The sequence below is a fragment of the Neopelma chrysocephalum genome, unplaced genomic scaffold, assembly GCF_003984885.1.
Source record: "Neopelma chrysocephalum unplaced genomic scaffold, ASM398488v2 Primary Assembly neopelma1_82, whole genome shotgun sequence".
NCBI lineage: Eukaryota > Metazoa > Chordata > Aves > Passeriformes > Pipridae > Neopelma > Neopelma chrysocephalum.
Genome location: NW_020897744.1, coordinates 1,073,138 through 1,088,917, shown reverse-complemented (window position 1 = coordinate 1,088,917; position 15,780 = coordinate 1,073,138). Strand labels below are relative to the sequence as shown.

Sequence of the window (15,780 nt, the reverse complement as noted above, 5' to 3'; positions counted from 1 at the left end):
TGTGCTTCCACCCCTGCCACTGGCCCCTTCCAGCTATAACCAGTGCTCTTCCAAAAGAGCTGGTGTGCTTCCATCCCTCAGGAGCAGTGCAGGCCTGCAGCACCCACAGATCTGTCCAGGAGCTCCTCATTCTGGGCAGACCTGCTGCCTCAGTGATTTGGAAGCAGAAAGCCAAGCCGAGCAAGCTGCAGGCTTCACACACTTCTATTCCAGGCCTAATCCCTGAGCTATATTGATCCTGCCCTTTCTGCCAACCTAGAGAGGTTGTATTACACTGCTAATCCCCTCCTGCCCAGGTCACAGTTTCCAATGCCTGAAAATCTGTCTCATGTAGTTTTGCACTTTTTGAAACGTCTTTTAGTTGTTAAATGAGACAATCTGACTGCAGTATGAGTTTGAGGCTTTATTCTTCGTCCTCGTCGTCCCCAGATAAATGGCAGAAAAGGTCATGCAATGTTTGCATTAACATACTTTTATCACACTTAGTGCAATGATCTCTACGGTACAGAAAAGGAGGCACACAGGGATCTACCTTTTACACTGTTACACACAGTTTTTAAATTTACACACTTCTTTCAAACCTTTTAACAACACAGTACTGTTGTTAAATATATACTGGTATATATTCTATAAGTGGTGTTAGCCTAAAACAGTTTTCTCTTTCTTGTTTTTATCTTTGGGTGTAGGTACTCATCCCAGGTATTCCTCCACTGGAGTTAGCAGCTTCCTTTCTCTCTTTCCCAAGCTGCCCAAGGTTGCTTGGTGGATTCCAGCATTATCTCTGGCTAAGTTGCTGTTTCAGGGCCTCCAGCTGGAACACCTGTTTGGCTCCCTACACACAGTCACAACAGGCTCTGAAAAGCTTCACCTGCTGGTGTCACAGGATTGGACTCCTCAATGGCAGCGCTGCTCCCACCCTGCTTGGCAGGGAGCAGCCTGTTTCTCTGAACCCTTTTTCATCTCTCCCTGGACTGTACATTCCTTCCCTGCTTCATTTCATCTCACATTCCCATGCAGAACAGGCTTTGCTGTCAGCACATGGAGATCCTTGTGATATCACTGACACAGAAGGCTCTTAGAGTGCCCTTTTTTTTGGGAGGCTGAATGCCACCACTTTGCCTGATCTGACCGAGGAGGGCGCAGCAGGTCAGACCGATCCATACGGAAATCATTTGCAGTGGTTTTTATCCCCTATTGCTGAGCTTTGGGGAACAAAAGGGTGTAATTGCTGCATGAATTAATATTTCTCAGGGGAAAAAAAAATGAGGAAAGGGAGAGCATGTTCTGTTAACAGACAGTCCAGGCTTCAGAGGGCGGTGGTGGGTAACCCTGTGTCAGGCCTCTCTTCTCATCATTGCAAGTAGGAATTCACATGGCATTGCCAGAGTCCATTAACAACCTTTCCAGGAAAGGAAAGATCCATTGCCCCGTGTTTGCTCTAGCCTTGTCTTCCCTTGTTTGAAAAGCAAACAGGTGTTTGTAAGTAAGAGTAAGAGGATCCATATCTATTCCTTTCCTCTGCCACAGTGCAGCACTAATTCTTCTCTCTCAAACTACCCACAGCAGCAGCCCAGAGGGTCTCTGCAGAGAAGGGGGAAGAAGAGTTCCCCCACTCGTGGCACATCACAAGTTTCCTTCCAAGTTTGGAAACAAGAAATTCTGTAGTGGGAGTAGAAGAACCCTCAGGGCACTTCTGTTTGTGAGCAAGTGCAGCACTTGTCCCTGCAGAGCATCCTTTGAGGAGCAGCTGAGACCGGTGGCAGCCAAACAGCAACTGCTCTGCTGTCACTTGTCCAGGTGGGCCGGGAGCGAGACGGGGGCTCAGGCTCGCGGTCAGGAAGTGGCACAAGCCATCCGTGCTGGTCGCACAGCTCCCTGCATTCCCGCACGTCCAGGGCACCCCGCGGGGGAGCTTGGCAGAGCCGCCGCTCCTCGCAGATGGCATCGCACAGCTGCTGCTCACAGGAGCACCGTGACCTTGCAGGGCTGGGGGCTGAGGCTGCGGGAGGACGGGGGTGGGCACACGGCAGTGGCACAGTTAAGGCAGGAGGGGTTTTCGAGGCAGAGGGTGCCAGGAGGGGTCCGAGCCGGCCGGGCCGGGCAGCGCCGCAGGCAGCGCTGCGGGTCCCGCTCCCGCAGCCGGCGGACACCGCCATCTCCCGGCGGCTCCCTGAGCGACGCCAGGGGTTCCAGGAGGGCTTTTCCTCCAGATCCTGGCACAGCACAGACTCCTGTCAGCTTTTATCTGGATAGAAATGCCAGTGGTTTCCCTTGAGGCCTCTACCCCTGCCCATCGCTGCCCGCAGCGGGAGAAAAGAACTCCTTTGAGTGCTCTGTCCGTCCTGCTGGGGAGTCACGTCCCAGGATCAATGGAAGGGGAGCATGGCCCTGGAGCCCTCTGAGACACTGAAATAAGGAGTTACCAGTTTTTCTTTGGAGAGTGGAAAAGGCTATTGAAAGGTTGGAACAACCTTCTCTTGAAGGAGAGAAAAGAAAGAAAGGAATTGAAAGATCCCGGAGATGTGCTGGAGGGAGTCTATGGGGGCTGCCAGGTCCTGCCCTTGCAGGCTTTGACTGGAATAAAAGCAAGTCTTTTCTTTGCAGTGAAATGAGTCAGCATCTCTGGGAAGAGGCTGGGACACAAATCACTTATGAGGGGATTTGTCAGGATGGTCCCGCGTGTGCTGTTTGTCCCTGGGTTCAGTGTGTCACAGCCCCCTGGCTGGGGAAGGAATGGTGCTGGTGGGGCATCTTGGACTGCCAGACTCTACCCTGGAGACTTGTGGGAGCTTCCCCTGTGTCTCCAGGAAATTGTAGAGCAACAAGTTTTCCCTTCCTGTCTCAGGGTTGGTAGAAGCTAAACTGAGGGATCTACCAAATGTCCAAAGTAGGGAAAAGTTCTTTGTTCCTGCTCCTGTCCTGGAGAATCTTTTCCCTTAGAGGGATAAAAGTCCTGCTGACATTGTAGGGCTGAAAGGCATTTGAGCACCACCAGCTCAAGCATTTATTAGACTTGAGCACAGGCTTCACACACTGAAATGGTGCATCAGGAGCCTCTGCAGCAGCTCAGCTTTGTCCTGTGTCTCCTTTGGGTAATGTCACTGTTTCAGGGCACACTGAAGAAAATCTGATTGTGAATTGAATTGTGTCTCTGACCACCTGTGTAAACTGTTACTTTGGCCTCTTCTGTCAAACTTTAACACAATGTGTGAAGTGTGGAGCATAATCACAGCAGCTTCCAAGCGCCAGGAAATCCCAAAGCAGCTCCTTTGAGAGCTACAGGCTCTAAATGGGACCATCAGTAGCTCTGAGCTCATCAGTGAAGACAATTTAGCCATAGTAAAAAAAATAGCAATTAACTTTCGAGTTCAAGGGGATCTTTAAAACAGAAAAAAAAAAAAGCTTCCAAACCAGCAGAATCTTTATACGTTACCTTCCTCTGCTTCTTCACAAACATCTGAGCAATGTATTCTGGAACTCTGTTAAAGTGTAACTGCCTGCCTGAGTTAATATTTGATACTGCCATTCCTGACACATGTAAATATTTATTCTGTAGCTAAGAATTGGAACAGAAAGGTGAAATTTCATTTTGGTAGCTGAACCAGAGACTGCTGTTTTAAAATTTCCATTATGTGATATAGTGCCAGCATTCAGAGAATCCTCATTATGTAGGAATAATTTAATTATAAGCAAAAACCCCCCCCAGTTTTTGTGGTAGTCAAAGCTAGTTTTGCTTTCAACAGACTGTACAAAACAAGAACCAGTACAAATAGTCATATACTGAATAAGAACCAGTACAAGTGGTCATAAACATGCACTGGGCACAAAGAGATCCTGGTGGAAGCATCAGGAAAAGTTGCTCCCCTTTTGCAACAGGATCCCAAGTCCAGCAGCACAGGGAGCCCACAAAGACCTGCTGAGCCTGGAGAGAAGGGCACCTTCCAGTACTGTTGCTTTGAAATAATTTCCCTTTTCTCTGTGCAGGGTGCCGTGTGCTCGTGCTCGAGTCAGTGAATCTCTTGAGGAAGTACATTTCCTTCCTGGATGTGCCCATTTCCTGCCTCCTGCCCAGGGATGCTCTGTTCATCCTCACAGAGGAGGAGACTGAGCAAGCCAAGGTGAGATGTGTGGCACCTGCTTAACCTGCTTGAATGGCTCGTCATCACGGTGAAGACTTTAGTCAGAAGTGTCACATTCACAGGGAATTTCATAAGTGGGTTATAAATGTCACTAAGGAATGTCTGCAGTGACTTGTAAAACATGAATGGATAAGACAGGTAATCTCGTGTGCTGTGTGACAGGACGGGGCTGAGCCCATTTGCAGCTCAGAGGTGTCCAGTAGTCACAGAGCACTGAGTTTTACACTGTGTCCAGGATTCAGGATACATTTCAGAGAAGACTGGATCCAACATAATATTCCCAATATATGAGTGGCCTGTCAAAGATTGGCATGACTCCATGTCAGGAACAGCATCCTTGGACCACAGCTCTAACTAAAGACAGAAACAGCCTGTCAGCTTGTGGTCCAAAGAGTTCCCTTCTTTGCTATGCATTTTTTATTTTGCTGCATGAGATCTCACACATTTGTCCACAGTTCCCTATATCAGAATCTGATTAGCTCCCCTTCCATGGCAGGAAAATGTTTGCCCAGAAAACAGTGCTGTTAATTCACAAATGGCAGAACTTTCCTGCTTTTGAGGCTGCTAAAAGGGAGAATTACACATGGAAACTGCTCAGGCAGAGGTGGTGTTCGTTATTCCCATGTGTTTTTTGGTTCTGAAACCTGACCTTTCTGGGCTGATGCACTGTAAATATTCGGTTTCAGCTGGCAGTGTGTGGTCGGAAGCAAATGCAGGGATGTTCCCAGATACTCACCTATCAGGTTCCTGCTTCCCCAGCATGTGAACACTCAGGCATGAGATCACATGGGGAGGAGGAGTTATAAGTGATAAATACACTGTCTCAGCACCAATCTGCAGCTGATAATGTCCTTTCTAGCAGGACCCTCTGAACATCAGCCAGCACAACACCACCAACACGGGCAGAGAGGCCCCGTGGATTAGGCAGCCTCCCCCCTCCCACTGCTCACTGAAAACAGGCTGTCCTATAAATTGGCAGTGATCCTCACAGGAGGCCTAGGAAACTGCCCTCACACGAGGCCTGGAAGGTTCTTGTAATGCTCTCTCCACTCTTTTTCCTTCTAGAGGGCCATGTGGTGCCATCGCAGCCAACTCCTCTGGTTCCGTCGCCTCTACGTGCTCTTCTCACGGTACATGGTGGTCAATTCACTGCACCTCCTGGAGCAGGACGTGGCTCACAACTCCAGGAGAAAAGAATGACCAAAAAAAAAAAGGACCATGCCAGGCTCAGGACTAAAGGAAACTCCTGTGTTATGTGCTGGAGAGGACGGGGTGCTCTTTGTGTAGCATTCTCCAGGCTACAGACACCAGGCGTGTGAACTTCCTTCTGAGTATCTTGTTGCCCGATACCTTGAGATGAACAGGGTTTAACAGCTACTCTGTTTTCTCACTGTAGAAGCTTAACTAGGATGAGAAATTTGGATTAACTTAATTAGGAGTTGAATGCAGGAGTATTCTGCGTTGGAGAAGATATGGCACAAACTATTTCCCCAAAAAGATACAGCTGCAAGGACTGCTTGGCAACTGTCTCTTGGTGCTTTTGTAAAATCCAGATATCAGGAGGAACTTTTCAAAGAACATGCTATTTCCACAGATACCAGATCTACAAAGACCTTTCTTATTCAGTCAGAACTTTAAAAAGCCAAAGCTTTTGAATAAAACATCAGAAATAATACGAATTTCTCTAATTGCACTGATCTTTACTGCTGCTGCTTCTTTTATGCATATTGTCTTGCAGGCTCCACCTTCTCAGTGTCCCTCATGAAACATGAGCATTTTTTCTTGCTTCAGAACATGGGGCTCAAGATCAACTCACAAGAGTCTCAGCAGGACGTAGGAATGAGGTGCAAGAGACCCAGACTGTAACTAGGTCTTCTATATGGTGACTTGAACTTTAGCACAGCTCGAGGCAAAGTGCCAAACTAGCAACCCTGGAGTGGTTTACAGAGCAGAGGCAGTTTGTCAACTGAAAATCACAAAGGAATGAGACAATCAACATAGAAAGATTTATTTAAAAAACAGAGAACAGATAACAGTAGTGTAGAAATTGATTTCACCATCCATCACCCAGGAAATCCCAGACTGCAGTTCCACAGCAGTGCTCCAAGTTCAGTTGCTGGAAGGCTGTGTCAAGGTTTTGACATGTCTCTGATGGTCTTATGCTCCCCCACTGCTTTCTCCCATTCATTGCCATTGAAATCCTCTGTGATAATGGTCTGCACGGTGCCATCATCCAGGCAATGGGGAGCTATTCCTGCAGAAAGACAGAGTACCTAGAAACCTGCTTCTCAGAAAATGAGGGAGATGCCTGCACCACTCCGTGGATGGGGCATCTCAGGGAATATAAATGCTACTGCTGTAAGGCTGAGGAGCCTGGATGAGAATCCTGTCCCAGGCACGAGCCCACACATCACAGGTAAGGCTTTCTTATGGAGGAGCTACAGGTTCAGGCTGCAGTTCCAGATGTTTAACACTTTAGGGACAAACTCTTAAGACACATGGTACTCCCTGCTGTCATGTTGGCATCCAATGGAGGCTTTACCCAAGGGTTGCTTGGTGGTTAAGTTTGGTTACAACAGCTTCCCCTTTGTACCTACCATAACCATCTGGGTTGGAACGAGGAGTATAAAAGCTCTGGACACCACAGGTCTTGCAGAACGTGTGCTGGGCACGGTGGGTGTTGAAGGTGTATGTTGTCAAATTATCAGCACCCTAAGCCAATGAAAAGCAGTTTTCTATATAAATAAGGTTTCTATATAAATACATGGATAAATTACTTTAGGCCTATAGCTAAGAAATGTAAAATTTAAAATACCACCTTCCTATCTTGATGCACAGAGTTCTGCATTCATGCTCCTTTTTTGAGCCCCTGTGCTCTGTATGTAAATGTGTCCATAACAGTCAAGCCTCAGAACTGCGAGAGCTCCAACATCACCTCACTAAATAAGATGCACTAACACACCCACAGCAGACAGTACAAAATTTGGCCATTTCCCCCCAACAGCCACACACGAACTTAAGATAGAAAACTGGGTGTTGCTTGGATCCAGGCTAACACTGGGTTATTCTGCTCACACTCTTACTGTGTTTTACTTTACCTGCAGCAGCTTGAAACGCGACGCTGGGACAATGAAGTGTCTGTTCTGTTTCTTTTTGCAAATGCTGCAACTGTAAAAGAAAAAGCAGACCTTTCTGGAAGCAGTGGACAAGTTGTAGTGCAGCAGTCAGATCTAGCAGGGACCTCTTGACAACAGAAACTCCACTGACAGTTAGAAAGGCTCCTGGGTGGCTTCACAGAGGTAAGTGGTGAACGTGGACTTGTGGTGTCAGTAGTTTGGCTGAGCACACCCATGGAACAGACTGACCCTACACAGGTACCCCCATAAGGTGTCTTCCTACACCAAACATTATATTCTTCACATACACAGCTCTTTAAGGACACACCCTGAAAAATCTTTCAGACCATGCTTGGCCAATTTTGCCAACATTAATTACTTTGCAAACAAGAAAGCAAAGTTCAGAAGTCCACCCATGAGCAAACTGCTTGCAGGCAAAGGGAGATCACTAATGAAATCAGAGAGTGTTTTAGTTTGAGGCACGTGTGGTCAGAGATGTAATGTCACTTGAGAAGACCAAGTTAAAAAAGGATCAATGTGCTCTGAGCCCACTGACTGAGAGGAAATATAAAGCAGATGGCTGAGCACCTGCACTCACTAGATCTCTCCTGACACTTTCTGCATGAGCGTGGCTGTGAGACCTGAAGTCCTGCCCAGAAAAGCAGCACCTGAAATCCCTGGTGTTGCTCTCACATTGGATCAGGACATAATTAAGGGTAAACCCGATGGAAACAGCTCAGAGGGTGTTCTGCAGCTGTCTCATCTTTTAGCTCTGAGGCTGCAAAAGCAGACAAGCTGATATTCATGGATGAGAACAGGGAAGAAAGCAACTCACTTGCAGTTGAACACATGCAGATGTGGTGAAGCCCAGACCTCAAAGCGGACGGCTCCACAGTGACAGCCTCCTGTGTGCTTGACCAAACCTCTGTGTTCACTGGAGAGAGAAACAACAGAGCTCTTGTGATCATACTGTCTTTTTTTGGCCAAGAGAGCAGTAAGGCTACACACAACATTATTCAGGTCTGCCTTGAGCAACTGCAGAACACCAGGAAATGTATCCATTCAAATGTATTTTAATACCACGTGTCAGAGTGAGGTAGGGAATGGCTTTTGTCCTGACAGCAGTTGCTTTTGTGGTTTAATTAAAATGCTGAAAAGGAAAGAAGAACAGCAGTTCGAGGACTCTCTATTCTGTACAAGAGAGCTCCCCACCACAGTCCTGGGTCACAGTGTCACCCAGGCTGCAGCTGTGTCCTGCACAACCCTACAGAAACCAGGGTTATTACCACAGGACAACCTGCTTGGAACTGAGAACCGAAATTTCCCACAATTTTCCCCACAACTCCTCCAGCACCGCTAATATTGCTCCATTTAAAAGCTGGAAAAAGCAGAGATAACTGGATTTTACATAATATTTGAAACGTGTTTTATTTCAGATTGTAATTGCAGGGGGAACTTTATGATCAGGGAATTTCTCAGCCTGTGCCTCTCCCTCTCTCTTGAGTTGCCTCCTCAGCAGCTGGGCAGACTCACCGTGGGGGGTCAATCGCAAAACGCAAAGGAAAAACATTTTCCTTTCAGATTTTCCCTCCCACGGACACTTACTGATTACAGTGCGGCGATGATGTGCAGCGCTCTGCAAAGAGCGAGCGCAGGAAATTTGGTGGAGATTCAGAGGCTGAGCCTCGCGGTGCCCCCAAGGGCATTTTTGCCGGGAGAGCCGTAAAACAGGGGAAGCTTTAGCAGAAAAAGCAACTTTCTCCGTGGTGCCCGCGCTCCCTCCGCACCCCCCGGATCCCTCCGCCGCCCTTCGCGGCACCTCCCGAAGCCCGTGCCCCGCTGTGCAGGTGCGGCCGGGAGAACGATGCTCCCGCGGGGCCGGGGCCGCACCGCGGCCCCGCTACTCACTACGCGTCCAGCAGCAGCCGCGCCGCCTCCTCGCAGCTCAGCCCGTGCCGCTTCTGGAAGGCGGCCCAGCGCCCGCTCTGCGCCCCCAGATCGAAGGGGCCGGGGGACCAGGGGGGCTCAGCCTTCACCCTGGGCGAGGATCCCCCCGCGCTCCTGCCCCGCGCCCGGCGGGTCCCGCCCGCGGCCGCGCCGCCCTCACGGCAGCGCCCCATGCGCCGGCCCATCCGCCAGGGGGCGCCCCCGCGCCGCGCCGCCAACGGTGCCGGGAGAGCTGAGCCCGGAGCGCGCGGACACGGCGGGAACGGGGAGGGAACGGGAACGGGGAGGGAACAGGGACGGGAACGGGGAGGGGAAGGGGATGGGACACGGCGGGACAGGGGGGCGGAGCTGGGTCGCCGAGGGGCGGTGTGTGCCCAGGGGGCCATCGAGGCCAAAGGCAGGACGCCTGGCTTGTATCGGCAATAGTGTGGCCAGCAAGGCCACGGTAGTGATCGACTCCCCTGTACTCGGCACCTCGAATCCTGGGTTCAGTTTTGGGGCCCTGACGACAAGAAGGACATTGAGTGTGTCCAGGGTGCTGGGGAAGGGGCTGCAGCACAAGTGTGATGAGGAGAGGCTGAGGGAGCTGGAGAGGCTCAGCCCGCAGGAAAGGAGGCTCAGCTGGGTCTTGATGGCTCTGTACAACTCTCTGAAAGGAGGGTGGAGCCGGGGGGGACAGTCGGGCTTTGCTCCCAGGGAACAAAAAAGGATGAGAGGAAAGGGTCTGAAGTTGCACCAGAGGAGGTTTAAGTTGGATGTTAGGGAAAAAATTATTAGCTGAAAGGGTGTTCAGGCACTGGAACAGGCTGCCCAAGGAAGTGGTTGAGTCACCATCCCTGGAAATGTTCAAGAAACGACTGGATGAGGCACTTGGGGACATAGTTCAGTGGCAGACTTGGCAGTGCTGGGGGACTGGTTGGACTTGATGATCTTAAAGGTTTTTTCCAACCTTAATAATTCTATGATTCCATGATTCCAGGGTCTCAGGCACAGCAAGGCTGGGGGCAGGTGGGCACTGTGAGTGAGCAAAGCTGGAAGTCACGGGAAGTTCAAGGTCTGTGCTGTTCATGGTGTGTCCTGAGGGACAGCGGGCTCACTTATCCCACCTCAATCCCTGCTTAGGCCAGGCATGCCAGTTATCCACAGGCATGAGCCCGAGGTTTTCCCTCTCATTCTGAACATATGATGCCTCACCTATTCAAGGATGTGAAGGTGCTCTGCAGACCTGAGGGGCTGCTGTTCTTTCACATCTCTGCTATGCACAACCCTCATTTAGACACAAGATCACTGTGTGACAACAGACCTGGCATCTGGATGCACCTTTGGAAGAGTGTTTAGTCCTTCCTGAGGTTTGAAGTCATTGTGGCAGTCTTGTAGAGAAATGGCTTCTAACAGGATTCCCACTGGACAGCTTTTCACATATTCTGTCACCAAAGTCTTAAAAAGGAAAACAATCAAGAAAGTACATACCTTGAAAAACAAAAAAAAAACAAACCAAAACCAACCAAAAAACAAATAATCAAAAGCCCAAATCAAACCAACAAAGAAAAAACCTTAGGAAAATGTGAAATCACTCCACTAGTGGTAAATATCTCACAAAAAGCTATTCCTGAACATCTGAAAGCCAATGCTGTTTCTCAAGTAAAACTATTCAATGCAGGGAAAGGTCTAAATTTTGGAGGTGTCCAAGTCACATTTGGTTGGGGGGGAAAAAATCACTCCAAGGATGAACTTTGTGTCCAGTGTCGCAGGACTGGACGTTTATTTTGTTTGACTTCTAATCAAGGAGTTGTATTCAACAGGACTTAATGTCTTGCCCTTTCCAAGAAGGGGAACGGGGAAAGATGTAAACAACTGAGCTGACGGTTTGTGGAGAGGCAGAAGGTCAGGTCTCAGCCAGGAATATGTCAAAGCAACAGGACAATGATGAATGAAACATCTATCAGCACTCTCTGGTCTGGAAAAGAGCTTTAAAAACATGCTACCACAGTGTGCAGGCTGCCTCCTGAGATGGCACATGCCAGGATTTGCATAACAATCCTGTGGCTCAGCACTTCTCCCATGATAGGAAAGGGCACTGAGTTGCAATTTCCTGTTATCCCTCGTGAACCTCTGCACTGGTTACTCATTCTAATGGAACCATTTTAATACACCCTGTGTGACAAATTCTGGCCCATGCCAGCGTGTTCATCTGCAGCTCCTGATCTGAGCCACTCCCAGACCTTTAGTCACACTAGATTTTGTGTTAGTCACCTTATATTTTGGGAGGAAAAAGCCGCTGAGGTGAAACTGGAAACGCACTGAAACTGAGCCTGTGCAGGTTGCAGCGAGGGTTCGTTTCCCTTTGGCACAGAGACAGCCAGCAGCAGGCACAGGTTTCAGCCTACATGGTCTGTCCTGTCCTAAAAACACTGAACTGCTCTACACTGAAATCCAGAACATATTTTAGGAGCTTGTTAGTGATCAGTTCACGGAAATTACCTTCTCTCTTTAAGACAGGAGCCACTTGCACTTGTACACGTTCAAAAAGCAGTTCCAGGGAGAAAACTCTACTGAGTTTGCAGTCCTTGTAATATCTGCAAATCTGTCACTCTCTGTGCCCCTCCACAATTAATTCAGCTTATTTTAAATGTAGAAAGCGTTTTGAGAAGCTAAATTCTGTTCCCCTGTGATGTTTCAGGATAAAGAACTGGAAGACAAAAATGGAAGAACAAAATGCAGTTTGGTTTCCCAAGGCCACAGTAAAGAAATTCTTCCTCCTTTTTCATTTGTTCCTTATTTTATTACAGAGGATTCTCAGAGCTCAAAATTGGCTCTCACATAAATAATCAGTTCAAGAGCTTTACCTTAGAGCTCTGGATGATGACAAATTTCACAGGTATTCTGAGTTGAAAGCCCTAAATTTCAATGATCACACACAGTATGGTCAGTGTACCTGGGCAGCAGGTGCTTCCTACTGTCCAGAGAGTTAAGAGCTTTCATTTCATTATTCCAAAGCTGATGCAATGTTTGCCAGACTTTAGTAGAGGCCAACAGCTTGATGAAAAATGTATTTGTTCTTAAGCTTGTGAAGCAAAATGGAGAAGGAAGAATTATCTAGACAGATGATGGGATAGACAAGAGGAAAAGTCCAGTAAATCACAGTTGGTTCTCTGTGTAGGTGGCTTGTGATACTCAAAGTCCAACAGTTGACGTGTTCCAGTGTTAAAGTACAAAGGGCTTTTTTTGTGCCATCTCAGCTCTGCTTGTATAACAATGACTCAGCTCTGCAGCTCTGGCTCACAGCCCACATTGAAATTCTGTCTGTAGGAGCATTTTCATCCCCAAAGCAACACTGAAAGCAGCTACATGTTTGTGGATGAAAGGGAATTAGGAAGTGTGATGTTTTTTATCTAATAAGCAGGGGACTAGGAGTTGTGTGCAGCTGACACCACACCAAAAAGAACAGGTTGTTAAAACTACATGGTTTGTTCAGGGGAGAAAAATGTCAGCACTTGGATTTTAGTCTTCTGGTAGAGGGGGAAGCATTCTGGACATTCTCCTCACCATCAAGGGATCCAAGCTGGATCTGAAAACAAAGTGCAGGAGGTATCACCCCTGGGCCAATGGATAAAGCCTGGTCAGAACAGCCTCGGCAGTGTTTGGTTTTGTTCACTGTCACAAGGGTTCTATTGAACATATCAACAATGATTAACAGCATTTTAGGACTTACTTCTGTCTGTCTGTCTGTCTGTTTTTCAAGGTGCTTCTTTGCTATCCCCCTGAAATTCCTCACCCCAGAAACCACAAGCTCAAAGGGCTCCGAGGCAGCAGAGAGGACGTGAACAAAGAGCTCCCTCCCTGCACTGCAGCTTGGATCGGATCCAAAACACTCACGGGCAGGAGGCAGACTGGAGACATGCAGACAAGTAATTTTTAGAATAGACCTAGTTATTAGTTGTTGCTTTCACTGGCACAACATGCAGACACAAGCCTGTGATTTTAGCCCAATGGTGGCTTTATAAAATGCCCTCTGTAAGTCTCCTTCCATCGGAGCAGAGTGAACTGGCACATGTTCCTCTGGGTCATTCAGACCTGCAGAGAGAGACGTGCCCAAGCCTGTTTATCAGGGCAGCACAGATCTTACAGCTGGATCCCATGTGTCCTGCAAAGTTAAAATATTCTTTAAACAAACAGGGAGTCAGAGGAGTATCCCTCATTTTCCTCTTTTTACTACCAGTCTATTTGTTTTTCTTAAGCTTTCAGTTCCTGAAGTTGGAAGCTTATTAAAAACTTTGTTTATTGAAGGTTTTTTTTTAGCCCAAGGCTTTAAAAACAAAACTCAGAGAGTTGTCTTTTTTTGGTAATCTCATAATATTACAGTCAATCTCACAGTACCTAGAATTATGACTCACTATTTTTGTAACCCTTGAACTTGGCAGCACAGGGACAAGCAGTAACATGCCACGAGTCTGTTTGTCTCGTGGGTGGAACTTCAGCAAAGTCTGGGTCTTATTGCAGTGTTACAGGCTTGGGGAGAATATATTTATCTCCACAACCGTAAATAACTAAATATAATTATCCAGTGTTATACACAGTGAGAGAGATCTGAGGTAGGTGTGAGTAATGTTATGAGATAAGAATATATATATATAGTTTATATATGTTGTTTTTTTCCCTGTGGCAAGTAGCCCTATTTTTGCCTGAACAAAGAACAGTAACTGGACTTGCTACACACCCTCAGAAGGCCTGACTGGCTGTCCCAAGCTAAACCCTGTAACTAAAGATAAACAGATTGCTTCAGTCCACAGTGCTCATGGAAAAATGATCCTCATTGCTAGGACACTAGCCTACATAAAAAGCAGCCCCAGCTTGTGTTCCAGAATGTACAGATTCGTTGGAAACATTTCCCTGACCCCAGATTCTTCTCCTGAAAGTAGGTTGCTTTGTACTACTGCCCAGTGACCTACTTTTGAAACCACTTGGAAAGAAATCTGTGTTCCCAACTGCAGGCCCCGTGCCCTGGCGAAGGCTGGAGCCACCTGTGCAGCCAGGCCAGTCACAAGATACAGATTTCTGGTTTTTTTCAGCTTTGCATTTATTTATATACAGTTCAGAGTCAGCTGCTTGATGATTTTTATTCACCAAGAGCTGCTGGAGGAAGAGTGGAATGTTTGTTAAATACACGTGCTTTGTACAAGCACAGCAGTTCCCACACCATAGGATTTAGCCATTCTTAGGAAAAAAAAACACAAGGGAAGGCTCCTCTGCTTTTTGGTTTATACAGAAAGGACATTAAAAAGAGAGACATGCACAGTGAAATCCTTAATACAAGTCTGATGTGCTCAAACACTGCCCAGGCTTTACATTAGCCTGTGGTTCATCTCCAGCTTTACAGACGTGGCATTTCACATTTGTAAATATTAGTTCCTTGTGGCCTCTCCAGACTCCATGGCAGAATCTGTCCCTGGAGCAGAGCCTGGGATGTACAGCATGCCCAGGCCAGCCTTGGAGCAAACATTCAGTCCCCCTGGCACCACCAAAGAAAACCAGCCTGGTGGAAAAACTGAGCAAAACTGGCAGCACAAAGCATACAAATGGGAAATTGCCCAACTCTGCCTTTTGCCCTAAATTTATGTAGCCAAATAATATTTCCAAGGTTGGCTATTGCCATGGAGCTGTCTCTGAACATTCCAGTAACCATTTTTCCCTCTTCCTGTTTCTACAGTGCAAGTAATTACTGGTAGGATGATTTATTTCCTTTTTACTGTAAAGCAGGCAGTTCTAGAAACCCTGTTAGGAGAAAGGAAAGCAAAAGGGTTTTGTTGTTGTTGAGGTTTTTTGGTGGTTTTGTATTTTTGTCTAGGTTTGAGGTTTTTTTAGGGGGAAATAGAGCAGCTCTGTGCTGAATCTTGCCAGTCACACGAGTGCTGATGCTTTGTGAGGGGAGGATTGAACAAGGTCATCTGCCTTCCCTGAAGAAACAGCAGGTAAAGCTGCTAAAAAACACATTAAAACCTTCTTGGATTTTGCGTATCCAGCTTTAATATGACATAAAATGAGTTAAGAGACAGACTGAAAGGTATGATGAAGCTTAATTAACCGGGGGCACATTTCCAAATCAGCACACAGAAGGAAGTTGCTCCATAACCGATCAAAGCTTCCTGTTCTGGAGGCGAGTAAACAAGCATTTGAATTACAAATGTCAGCATTTCATCACGGGGCTTGTTTTGCAGGCTCACATTAGAGAATTAACCGGTCAGCCCGGTTCCAGCCAGTTCCAAGGGCAGCTCAGGAGCTGGGCCGCGTGACTGGGGCCGCTCGTGTGACGCACCGGGAGCCACCACCTCTCCCCAAACTCCTAAATTATGTATTTCACCAGCTTTGCCAACTCAGTCCTGCTTTTCCCGGCTTTTCCTCTCAGCCCGATAGGACAGGACCAGCCCTACAGACTGTTCTAGGCTTTCCCGTGAATTCTCAGCCGCCCCAGGGAAGGAGTCGGTCAGAGGCGCTGGGGGTCGCAAATCGCTGGCACCAAGGGTCGCCCCCCTTTTTGGGGGGCACCTTTGCTCAAGTCCATTTCAGGCTCTTCCCTGAGC

General features: G+C 47.7%; 2 protein-coding genes and 1 long non-coding RNA gene across 4 annotated transcripts in view; 2 read left to right on the top strand and 1 right to left on the bottom strand.

Moving 5' to 3' along the window:
- Window positions 1-5,815, top strand: part of PIGL (phosphatidylinositol glycan anchor biosynthesis class L) — a 57,524-nt gene extending 51,709 nt beyond the window's left edge. Inside the window, exons 6-7 of one of the 2 annotated variants that reach the window (XM_027691168.1) lie at window positions 3,985-4,118; window positions 5,205-5,815. In XM_027691168.1, the coding sequence (XP_027546969.1) occupies window positions 3,985-4,118; window positions 5,205-5,339 (269 nt within the window). In that variant the 3' untranslated portion in view covers window positions 5,340-5,815. Of the gene's footprint in view, window positions 1-744; window positions 1,275-3,984; window positions 4,119-5,204 lie in introns of those variants that run through there. The other variant, XM_027691167.1, reaches the window with a different exon arrangement.
- A 308-nt stretch (window positions 5,816-6,123) lies between these two features.
- CENPV (centromere protein V) lies at window positions 6,124-9,402 on the bottom strand. The gene is made up of 5 exons (XM_027691170.1): window positions 9,164-9,402; window positions 8,091-8,189; window positions 7,238-7,307; window positions 6,737-6,851; window positions 6,124-6,393 (listed from the first exon to the last, which is right to left on the bottom strand). Exons 1-5 carry the CDS (start codon window positions 9,385-9,387, stop codon window positions 6,269-6,271), a joined length of 633 nt encoding a protein of 210 aa, XP_027546971.1. The 5' UTR covers window positions 9,388-9,402; the 3' UTR covers window positions 6,124-6,268.
- LOC113971339 lies at window positions 6,341-13,841 on the top strand. The gene is made up of 3 exons (XR_003535521.1): window positions 6,341-6,555; window positions 7,244-7,438; window positions 12,945-13,841. It is a non-coding gene; the product is annotated as an uncharacterized LOC113971339 (long non-coding RNA).
- Window positions 13,842-15,780: the final 1,939 nt, after the last annotated feature.

Bases quoted from the DNA above. Each gene is read 5' to 3' on its own strand.
- CENPV (XM_027691170.1), bottom strand. From the start codon at position 9,387: ATGGGCCGGCGCATGGGGCGCTGCCGTGAGGGCGGCGCGGCCGCGGGC. The intron at 6,852-7,237 runs GTAAAGTAAAAC...TCATTGGCTTAG, and splicing joins CGCGTTTCAAGCTGCTGCAG to GGTGCTGATAATTTGACAAC. The intron at 6,394-6,736 runs GTAGGTACAAAG...GTCTTTCTGCAG, and splicing joins TTCCAACCCAGATGGTTATG to GAATAGCTCCCCATTGCCTG.